Consider the following 11665-nt stretch of genomic DNA (forward strand, 5'->3'; position numbering starts at 1 on the left):
AGCGGGTCCTGTGGGGGGCAGCCCCAGGGCCAAGAAGATGACTCATTGGGGAAGAACAAAAATGTTGGCCCTTTAGAATTAAGGGGCACCTGTCCAAAACCTATCTTCACATCTATGTAGTGTGGATGAACATAAGCTCTCAAGCAACCCATGCGTACTGTGGGCCCGTCGCACGCCTGACCTAATCACGCTCCGAGACGCTGTCAACAGACATTTATGGTCCAGTTAAGGAAACAGACTTACACAAATGAAACGATGAGAGAGCTGTACCACGCAGAACATTATCCCATACAGCAAAGCCAGCACAGCGAGATTCCTGTGGAGAGAGAGATTCATTCAACACAGGGGTCGAGGAGAAGAATAGCTGAGTTTAAAAAAGAAAAGTCATAGAGGACATGCCTAGTAATAAAGGAGGGGCCGGAGCCATACTTTCGGCCTGAAATGTTTCCACGTCAGTGCCCAAACTAGGAGTAATGGAAGCGGAATTACGGTTTCCTGAGGAGCCCGGGATGGCCTTTCAGATATCCTCAGGAATTAGGAGGTGGCAATGAGCCGGGAGGGTCACTTCTTACTCAAAAGCAGCACCGCCCTGAACAGGAGCGCAGGGCAGGGCTGCTTGTCATGAGAATAGACTTTCAACAGGCCACGAATGGGAACATCGTTCGAGCACAGGCAAGAAACTGGAGACACTTTCTTGAGAAAAGAGGAAACTTGCTGAAGCAAGATACACAGTGATGGGGGACGTCAGCCATTCAAGCATCTGTGGGGGGCCTCGTCCTGCTAAATAGAGACCTCTGCTTAATTCCTAATGACCCTGATGATAAACTATCCTCCTTCCTTTTTTTTTTTTTTTGCGGTACGCGGGCCTCTCACCGCTGTGGCCTCTCCGGCTGCAGAGCACAGGCTCCGGACACGCAGGCTCAGCGGCCACGGCTCACGGGCCCAGCCGCTCCGCGGCATGTGGGATCTTCCCGGACCGGGGCACGAGCCCGTGTCCCCTGCATCAGCAGGCGGACTCTCGACCACTGCGCCACCAGGGAAGCCCCTCCTTTTTACTTTTTTGATCTATCACCAAATTAAACCTGGGGAATGCTACAGACCTAACAGCAGATGACTTGACGATATCTCTCTTGGTGTCAGAGAGAGAGAAGTCAGGGCCAGAAAATGATAATAACACTCAAAGAATGTTGATGAATGGTCCTGTCACACTGGTTGGAGGGCTTTATCGGGCTTTGCGGAATCCGTCTGTCCTTGGCTCTGCTCGCTCAAAAATTCTATCAACAAAGACTTCCCTGGTGGCATAGTGGTTAAGAATCCGCCTGCCAATGCAGGGGACACGGGTTCGATCCCCAGCCTGGGAAGATCCCACATGCCACAGAGCAACTAAGCCCGTGCGCCACAACTACTGAGCCTGTGCTCTAGAGCCCGCGAGCCACAGCTACTGAAGTCTGCGCGCCTAGAGCCTGTGCTCCACAACAAGAGAAGCCACCGCAATGAGAAGCCCGCACACCACAATGAAGAGTAGCCCGCGCTGGCTGCAACTAGAGAAAGCCCATGCGCAGCAACAAAGACCCAACGCAGCCAAAATTTTTTAAATCAATCAATCAATCAATAAACTGCACACAAAAAATTCTATCAACAAGATGAAAACACAGAAGGAGATGCCATGGGATGTGGAAGGTATGGCTAATACATGAAGGGAGAAAATTAGTATTCAGAAAGTATTCTTCTAAAACGATGGGCTGGAACTAAGGAGATGAAATATATTAGGAATGCATGGAAAGTCGTGCAGCATACTTGATGCCCAAGCAGAAGATGGTAAAGCTGTGATTTAACAGTGCATCACAAGGAAGGTCAAGGGAATCTAATGGGCTGAAAACTCGGTTTGACCTGTCGGGCGAGGTAGCTGTCCTGGATTAGCAGAATCAGAGGCAGCGGTCAGAGCCGTACGATGTTTTGGTCTGCACGGGTCACACCCCACCCCACACTGGTCAGACCCCACCTGAAATAGCGACTGTCCCAGGCACTCTGCTTCGAGAGTGACATTGACAAAGCAGAAGAGGATCAGAGGGAGCTGAGGCATCTGCGAACTGGGAATGTTTAGCTCGGGGAGGCGACGTCTTAGCAGTGACGAGCATCCCCAAAAACCCTCAGGGGGGTCGGGTGGAAGCTCTCTCTCTGTGTAGCTCCGGGGAGAGGCCTAGGACCCGTGGGTAAAGTCACAAGGAGGCAGGTTTCAGCTCTGCATGAGGAAGAGATTTCTAACAACGTGAGTCCAAACCTAGGACAAGCGTACTCACGATGGGAGCTCCTTGGTGTATGAGATACTCTCCCTGAGGCTGGGAGACCATCTGACTCAAAGGTTGGCAAGGGCCGCTCTGCCTTGGGGGGAACGTGGCCCACACGACCACGAGGAATCGCTGAGCTTCACTGGGTTGTGACTGTGCCAGACAGGCTTTCTGGAAGGGCCGGGGCTTGTGTTAACCTTCCGTCTCTCCCCCTGACTGGCGCACTCAGTACAGAGAGGGGAAGAAACTGAAGCCCAAGCCCAACTACAACAGCGTGGACCTCTCGGAAGTGGAGTGGGAGGACCGGGCCGGAACCGTGAGTGGACGGCCGGGAGGGGGTTGGTTGGCTCGACAGCGGGTCCCGGGGCCACAGGCGCTGAGCTCAGCCCCCTCCCTTGGCCCAAAGCAGAAGCAGTGCCTCTAACGGGCAGCCCTCCCACCATCCACAGAGAGAAGAGTCTCTTCCTCTGGGGCTGAAGGAGCACACGTCTGTGAGCCACAGAGTTCGGGTGTGAGGGCGTTTTAGGCTGGCCTGGGTGTTGGAAAACTTGCATCTCAGGGCTCGGCCACCGTGTTCCCTCGCCCGTCAGCCCACTGGGAGCATCCTCTGAGTGAACTCCAGAATTCCAGCTAAAGGGAACCTGGCAGCCGGTCTATATTGCCACCTGTAGCCTGCTTGCAGGAGAAGGGGGAAAACGCAGCGTGTCCCCAGGGGTCACCTCCAAGGCAGTGTTCATTGCTTCATGGTCCTGTGTGAGCCGAGTTCTATTATCTGTTCTATTACTAATTCTATTACCTTTCCCCCTGAAGCTGAGAACAGCCATGATCAACAGGGAGACAGGGTCCCTCTCCATGGACGTGAAGGTTCCGCTGGACAGAGGGGTAAGGCGCTCGAGGGAAAGACTGGGGTCTGCTCCCAGGAAGCGGCGTCATGGTTAACTGGGGTTGGTGGTGGTGACGAAGGACCTGGCTGAGTTCGAGCTAAAGCCTTGAGAGCTTGCTGGAGCCTGGAGGGCCCTAGTGGGGGGCCCGGCCCAGCGGGCATCGGCCCCATGGAGCACCGGCCGGGGAGCTACCGCTCTCCAGGGCCTGGTTCTCGGGGCCGCAGAGCGAGGCCGTGGCCAGCCCAGCCCTTCGCAAGTCTTCCTGCTGCCTGCCATGTGGCCCTTTTGTTGTTTATGGTGGAAAGGGGGAAAGTGACAGTTAATTTTGCCAATCGTTAGCAGCTCTTGTAAAACATGTTATATGGGAAGAGGTTGAAAATAATTGCTACTCCGTAGAGCAATTTCCACCCATGGCAACCACAGATAATCAGGCCAGGTCCCCGCAGCCGTGCCATTCCTGTCACCACAGACCCGCGCGTCGCTTACAAAAGACCACTTCATCTTCTCGTTGAAAAGGTCCCCCTGCGTTTGCACTGACGGGACTTTGTCCCTTGAAATATTTGCAAACGTCACCTCCTCCCTCACGGCCACCCCCGCATCCCCTCCGCTGCCCATCGGCCTCTGCAGAGAGAACGCGGGCATGGGTCTGCAACAATTAGATCCAAGTTCTTCCACAAACACGGACCTCCGTGGAAGCCTAACAGGAAAGCGCTGGGAAGGAAAGCAACTCTGCATTCCTTTTAGATGCGTGCGCTGGTTTTCACTGGGACACGTCTCATTTCTGTGGGATCTGCCTGTTGTTTATAAGCTCCGGGCTGAGAGGGGCCTCCCTCGGGCAGGCTGGGCAACATCCCTGATGTCCCACCAGGCCCAGCAGGTCCTTCTCTTGATCCAAAAAGGCAGAGGTTTCTTCCACGCGCCTCCACCCTTATCCCAACCGGACCCCTGCTCCTGGGCACCAGGGAGCGCGCAGCCACCCGGCACTGCCAGAGCACATCAGGTGGGACATGCTTCCAGGCTACAACGTGAGTTCCACGCACAGGGCGAGGTCTAACTCAGACCAGCTCGGGAAGGGCTCCCAGTGCCGCATCCTCATGTGGCCTTCACGCTTCTCAAAGCGACTGAGGGATGGTCCTAACTGGATCCAGGCAGTCTGGACGTCTCCTGAAACTGCTGTCCAGCCCTTCAGAATGTGTTCACTGCTGTTAATAAACTGTCCAGGTAAAATTTGCAGTTTGACAAAGGCTTCTGGGCATGCGGTGCTCTGACATGAAGAAATAGGGTGATGCTGACTGTGGTCACGACCGTGGTGGACATTTCCCAGCACATCGAGTTCTCGCCTTACCTCCACTGCAACGAATCATGATGATGATGCCAGCTCACCTTTATTAGAAGCTGGACTACACTCCATAAGCCTTCACTCACTTCCCACAGCCCTGTGATGTATGTCCTGTCCTATCCCCATTTTACCGATGCGGAAATTCAGAAAGCAAAAACTTGCCCGGGGTGACGTAGACCAGCGGTCCCCAGCCTTTTTTACACCAGGGACCGGTTTCGTGGAAGACAGTTTTTCCCCGGATTGGGGCGGGAGGAGGATGGTTCAGGCGGTAACGCGAGCGGTGGGGAGCGAGGGGTACTGCGGAGGAAGCTCTGCTCACCCGCCCGCCTGCCACCCACCTCCTGCTGTGCAGCCCGGCTCCTAACAGGCCGTGGACCGCTACTGGCCCGCGGCGCAGGGGTTGGGGACCCCTGAGGTAGACGATCAACCTCCAGGCCTGTGTGCTTGGGTCTGATTCTGACCACACGCTCCCGACCACGGCTGTGCAAGGCCTTCCCGTAGGACAGGCCCTGATTTCTCCACTCACTCTCCAGAATGAAAGATTTCCCGGGTCTCTTTAGAGATGCCTTTCTGTCCCTTCTTTAAATTCACTGTCTTCTCCTCTCCCTCCACCCATTACACCATGACGCAGCCCTCTTTAACCAATCGTTCCTCTCTTTACTCTCGTGCCCGGAAGCTCCTGTGCCTGCCCGTGTAGGCGGGACACTTTGCTGGTAGGAAAGACGCCATGGTGGAATCCAGCCTCTCACTGCTGTGGTGATGGTGCCCCTCCCTCAGCTCAGCCTACGTCTACCTTACGGGGTCCTCAGCAGAAACACCCTTCAGGTCTAGGCCCAGGGAGGCTTTCTTAGATCATTGTGGGAATATCCGATATCATTCAAGCCATTCTCCAGGCAGGCCACAACCTGCTTGGTCATTTTCTCCAGGGGATTTTGCATGCGTCCTTATTTCCCAGGGATTAATTCAGACCTTTCTCCATCTCCCCTAAACTCCAGACAGGCAACTAGGTAGTGCTACTGAGGACAGTGGCAGCAGCCCAGCATGATAAGAGCAGGGCTCACAGACTCAAAAGCCTGCGGGGCCAGATCAGCCGAGTTCAGGAATGTAAATGGGAGAAGCAGACAAGCCTCCGTGCTGCGGAGCCTGGGAGCCACGGCAGGCTGCAGAGTGCGGGCCCCTCGGAAGGATTCGGCTAGGAATCCATGCTGTTAAGTGTGTGCAACTAATTCCAAAAATGTGAGAAACACAGTCTGGCCCAATATCTAGGGTCTCCAACTTGTGAGGAGCCCACGAGCTAAAGAGGCTTCAACCCTTGAAGCGAGAGAAGTGCGCGGGGTGAGGTGTACGCTTATATGGCTCTTTCCCCAAAGGGCTCACCCCAGTCCATCTGGAATGGAACGACTAGAAGTCAAGCAGAGATCTGTTGTTATCATCTTGAAGTGTCAGAGAACAGACTTTGGGCTCCCAGAGTGTCATAAAATGAGGGGAGATACCCCAGAAATGAGGGAGTCACAGGTGGGCTGGCCCTAACATATGTATGCAAGTTCCTCTCCAATTCCTGACTGACCTTGAAGCTACACATCTCCAGGGGGACTCCAGGCAACAGCTTGAGAGCTGGAAGTCAGAGCAGGGACTTCACCGCTTCCTGTGGTCGTGGGGAAAATTTGGAGTCACACCAGGGTGAGGAGGCTCAGTAAATACCTCAGAATTTTCTTTGAAAGCACAGAAGAACTACACCTTGGGAGCAAAGACTATGTCCCAAGACCAAGGGATTCACCCTAGACCTAAAGACAAAGTTGAAGCAGATCCACCCTAGGGAAAATGTAATCCAAGTCTCTGCAAGCTCAAGGTGGTCAGCCAGCCATTTCTCTGCTGAGTAAAGTAGAAATCAACACTCCCTGGAGGAAGCCAGAGTATCTACAACCTATTCTCCACAATAGCCAGCAGACACATGAAGAAACAAGATGACGTTTCCCTTCTTAATAAAGCAGTCTTATTTGTGATCCATAGATGACCCAGCTACTGAAATTAGAAGAAGGACTTTCAAGCAGATATGATAAATATGCACAAGGAATTAAAGGATAAGATGGTCATCATGAGTGAACAGATGGAGAATCTCAGCAGAGAAATGTTTAGGATTTAATCAAAGAAGCAGGACCACTACAAATGATATGAATATAGGGTTTTATTGTAGGGGGTAGACCTAATGAAATGGTGGGAGCTGGTAAAAATGTCTACAGAAGGCAGGTGTCTCTGCCTCTAGTCATGAGCTTGAAGTCATCGTAGGTTGGCAGGGCCAGCGATTGGGAAGGAAAACTGGATGAGATGTGGGAGAAAGCAAGAACAAACTGGAACCCATGAGGAAGAATAGGAACCCATGAGGACAAACTAAAACCAGCATCTGTCTCTCACTATCTCCAGCCACAAGGATGTGGGACCTGCAGAAGGAGCTCGTGCCCTTCACCTGGGCCTGCACGCTCACTGGCTCAGATCTCAGAGAGACTGAAGGAGGAGGTCCAGTGGCAGCTGCCCGTCCCAAGAAGGGAAGCCAGCAGAGCAGAGTGAGCTGCCGCAGGGCCCCATGTGCTGTACCCACTCCAGTGTGTAACACGGCCGCGGCTTTGCTCTCCCTTACAAATCTCATGCAGACTCCTCATCTGGCCAACCCTAATTTGGAACCATACAGGGAAGTGAGTCTGAAAAAAATGTAATTCCAGCTTAGCTGACTTGACACAGTGTAAGACCAGCACAAGAACCAAGTGGAAATTCTAAAACTGAAGAGTGTAACACCTGAAAGGAAATTCCTACAGGACGGAATTAACAGCAGATGGGAGGGGAAAGGACAGTGACTGTGAAGACAAATAGAAACTATCCAATGTAAGGAACAGAAAGAAAAGTGTTTTAAGAAATTATTCTTCAGTTACCTGTGGGTTAATATCAAGTGGTCTAACGTATGTCCTTAGAGTCCCAGAAGGAAGGAGAAGGGACGGAACAGAAAAAAGTATTTGAAAAACTAATGCCCCAAATGTCCTGAGTTTAGTGAAAAACATCAACCAATAGATGCAAGATTCTCAGCAAAACCAAGCAGAATTAAAAAAAAAAATCCACACCTAAACACACCATAGTCCACCTGCTGTGAATCAAAGAGAAGGGAAAATCTTTTTTTAAAAAGTAAATTTATTTACTTATTTATTTATTTTTGGCTACGTTTTGTCTTCATTGCTGCGCGCGAGCTTTTCTCTAGTTGCGGTGAGTGGGAGCTGCTCTTCGTTGCAGTGCAAGGGCTTCTCACTGTGGTGGCCTCTCTCGTTACGGAGCACGGGCTCTAGGTGCGTGGGCTTCAGTAGTTGTGACACGCGGGCTCTAGAGCCCAGGCTCAGTAGTTGTGGCACACGGGCTTAGTTGCTCCGGGGCATGTGGGATCTTCCCAGGCCAGGGCTCGAACCCGTGTCCCTTGCACTGACAGGCGGATTCCTAACCACTGTGCCACCAGGGAATTCCTGGGAAAATCTTATTTAAAAGCTAGAGGAAAACAGTAATAGGGGAAAACAATAGTAAGAATGATGGCTGACTTCTCATCAAAAACAATAACGTAATGTTGTTAAAAACCAAAAGAAAAAACTGTCAACCCAAAGTTCCGCATGTAGAGGAAATATCCTTCCAAAAAGAGGTGAAGTAAAGACAGATTCAGATAAAAGAGATCAGAGTTCATCACTCGGAAAAATGCTTGAGGAATTCTTCAGGCAGAAGAAAAATGACACAGATGGAAACTCAGATCAACACAAGGAAATGAACAGCGTTGGAAATGGTAAATACGTGGGTGAAGTTAAAACTTCATTCATTTTTTAACTCCTCAGAAAGACAACTGACTATTTAAAGCAAAAATGTTGACATTGTATTGTAAGGTTTGTAACTTGTAGGATACATGGCAACTGCCACACACAGTGGAGTTATCCCCTTACATGAACAGATTAAAGGAAAACACCACATGGTCATCCCAACTGATACTGAAAGAGCATCTGACAAAATTTAACTGGGAACAGAAGGAAACTTCCTCCATCTGATAAAAGGCATCTGTGAAAAAGCTCACTTTTAATGATGAAAGATTGAGCACTTTCTCCCTAAGGCTGTGAACAAGGTAAGGGTATCTGGTTTCACCACTTCTGTTAACACTGCTCTGGACCTTCCAGGACCTATCTTTGCAATAAGGCAAAGAAACAAAATAAAAGGCACAGAAATCAGAAAGGAAGAAGTAAAACTCTCTTTGTTCACAGTAAGATGATTGTTTACATAGAAAATCCCGAGAATCTGCAAAACAGCTGCTGGAACTAACAGGTAATTGAGCAAGTTCACAGAATACAAGGTCAATATTATAAAAATCAACTGTATTTTTATATATAGGAGCAAACATTTGGGAAATGAAATTATTTTTAAGTTCCAACTTCAATAGCATCAAACAATATAAAATACTTAGGAATCAATTTAACAAAGACATATACAACCTCTACATTGAAAATGACATAACACTGCAGAAAACATGTCAAAGAAAAAAATAAATAGAAAGATATAACCATGTGTATGGGTTGTAAGATCAATACTTCTAAGATGTCCATTCTGCCCAAATTGATCTATAGATCCAACACAATCCCAATAAAAAGTTGAACAGACTTCTTCTAGACATAGAAGACGGTGATTCTAAAATTTATATGAATATGCAAAGGACCTAAAATGGTCAGAACTGTTGAAAAAAAGAACAAATTTGGACGATTCACACTACCTGATTTCAAAATATACTGCAAAGCTACAGTAACCAAGCAGAATGGTATTGACATACGAATAGACAAATGGATTGATGGAATGGAATAGAAACTCCAGAAATAAACTCACGTGTCATCAGTAGATTTTCAGTAACGACACTTTGACAAATCAATGGAGAAAGGAAAATCTTTTCAACAAATGGTGCTGGAACAACTGAATAAAAGTATGAAAAAAATAAACGTTGAGACACACTCACACTGTACGCAAAAATATTTGAGATGTACCGTAGCTCTCAATGTAAACCCTAAAACTGTAAGCCTCCTACAAGAAAATGTAACTGAAAGTCTTCACCACCTGAGGTTTTGCAAAGATTTCTTAGACAGAACACCAAAAGCACTAAACATTAAATAACATTTGATAAATTGAACTTCATCGAAAGGCACAATTAAGAAAATGAAAAAGCAAGGCACAGACTGTGTCCAGACGATAAAGAACTTCTCCAAATCATTAACAAAAAGACGAACAGCCCAACAAAAATGGGCAAAATACTTCAGCAGACACTTCACGAATGAAGAAACAGACGCGACCCACAAGCTCACAGAAAGATGCCCAGCAACTTCAGCCGTCAGGAAGGCGCAGATTAAAACCACTTTCATACGCTCTATCATGGCTAAAATGCAAAAGACTGGGAACACCAAAGGCTGGCAAAGATGTGCAGAAACCGGAACTCATGCATTGCTAGTCAAAGTACAATAAAATAACTGGGACATTGGCAGTGTTTTCTAAAGGTAAACATGATTCACCGCATGACCCAGCAATTCCATTCCTGGTATTTACCAAGAGAAATGAAAACACATGTCCACAGGAAGAACGTTCACAGCAGCTTTATTCATAATAGCCCCAAACCGGAAACACCACAGATGACCACCAGGGGTGAGCACAGAAGCAAGTCCACCCTGGAGTACTTACTACTTGGCAGAGGGAAGGAACACACTGCTGACACGCTCAGCAGCGCGGATGGGTCTTAAGGACATTACGTTGAGCAGAAGAAACCGACACAAAAGGACATGTGACACGAAAACAGGGACACCTAACCTGGGGGATGGAGCTCAGAACAGAGCGCGCCCATGGAAGGCGCGGGGATTGAAACCGAAGGAAGCAACGAGATTGCAGGGGATGCAAACAGTCTGTGTCTCCACCACAGAGGTGATTGCATGGCTGTGTGCCTTTATCAAGCCAATGGAATGACACACTTAGATGCGCGCGTCTCACCTTTTTCTTCCATTAGAAAAAAGAGAGAGTATGAAAACAATTTTTAAATGCTCTCCAGTTCCAGACTCAAGCCAGCCCCAAGCCAGCCCCATCTCCTCCCTTGCTGGGCCCCAGCTGCCCCGTAGCTCCCAGGGCCTCCCCCAACTGCCAGAAGGTCTGCCTGAAGCAGCGGGGACAGGAGGGCATCACGGAAGATGAGGCCCGTGCTGGGAACTGATCTTTTAGGTTTGGTCCACAGCTGGTTTCCTATAGAAGTAAAACTTTTTTGTCACCTTCTCCCGCCACGTCCCCTGCAACATCTTACTCCAGTTTCCAACATGGAAGTAAAAAAGCCAGAAAGAGGTGAAGGAAATAAGAACAGCTCCTGAGCCCAGCACAGTGTGTAGCTTTCCCAGAAGCATCCGCTGTGTCTGTGGACGGCACAGCCCGCAGGGCTTCGGAGCCCGGAGTGAACACTGCTCTTCCCGTACTGGCCCGCTAAAAGCATCCTCACCACCGCCCAGTGGCCTATGCAGGGGATGCTCTCGTTACCCCTGACTTACGAGCAAGAACTGCGATGCCCGGGTGAAGTCACTTACCCAAGCGCACACAGCCTGTGAGTGGCCGGCTAGGCTTAGACCAGGTCTGTCTGATGCCCTTGCCCGTCCTTAGCCACTGTGCCCCCTCCCCATGCCCTGACTTGTGCAAATTCAACTAAACCTAAAAGTGGCAGCTTTGAAAGGAAAGAGCCGCTGTCAAGGGCGCCGTGGCCTGAGGGCTCTGGGCTCCGGAGCCGGGGGGGGGGGGGGGGGGGGCTGTGGGCGGGCGTGCAGGTGGCTCGTACAGGTGTGAGCTCAGCTGGCAGCCTTCTCTTGTCCCACCTGAACCACAGTCGCTGCCCAGCGCAGGGACCACCAGCCACCCAGGCTCTCTAGTTAACTGACATTTACTAAAATTTGAAACTTCTATTCCTGAGTCGCACATGTGGTGGCTTGTGGCCCCATATGGGACAACGCAGGTCTGGACCGTGGCCCTGCATTCAGGCATCCCCCAGGGGCTGCAGCGTGCTGGTGGGAAGGGATCTGCCTGTGGCGTCACTGAGAGGAGATGTGAGGGGGTGGGGTTGGGGGGATGTAAGAAGTAGT

The 11665-nt window shown here is 50.1% G+C and overlaps 1 protein-coding gene across 1 annotated transcript in view; it reads left to right on the forward strand.

Annotated features, from left to right (window-relative positions):
• Positions 1–11665, forward strand: part of CACNA2D4 (calcium voltage-gated channel auxiliary subunit alpha2delta 4) — an 86076-nt gene that overhangs the window by 21781 nt on the left and 52630 nt on the right. The window contains exons 17-18 of the mRNA XM_027093178.1: positions 2518–2604; positions 3099–3170. Coding sequence (XP_026948979.1) covers positions 2518–2604; positions 3099–3170 — 159 coding nt within the window. The remainder of the gene's footprint in view (positions 1–2517; positions 2605–3098; positions 3171–11665) is intronic.

This window comes from Aethalodelphis obliquidens, unplaced genomic scaffold (assembly GCF_003676395.1).
Source record: "Aethalodelphis obliquidens isolate GAN/ISIS:26980383/991018 unplaced genomic scaffold, ASM367639v1 scaffold83, whole genome shotgun sequence".
Lineage (NCBI taxonomy): Eukaryota > Metazoa > Chordata > Mammalia > Artiodactyla > Delphinidae > Aethalodelphis > Aethalodelphis obliquidens.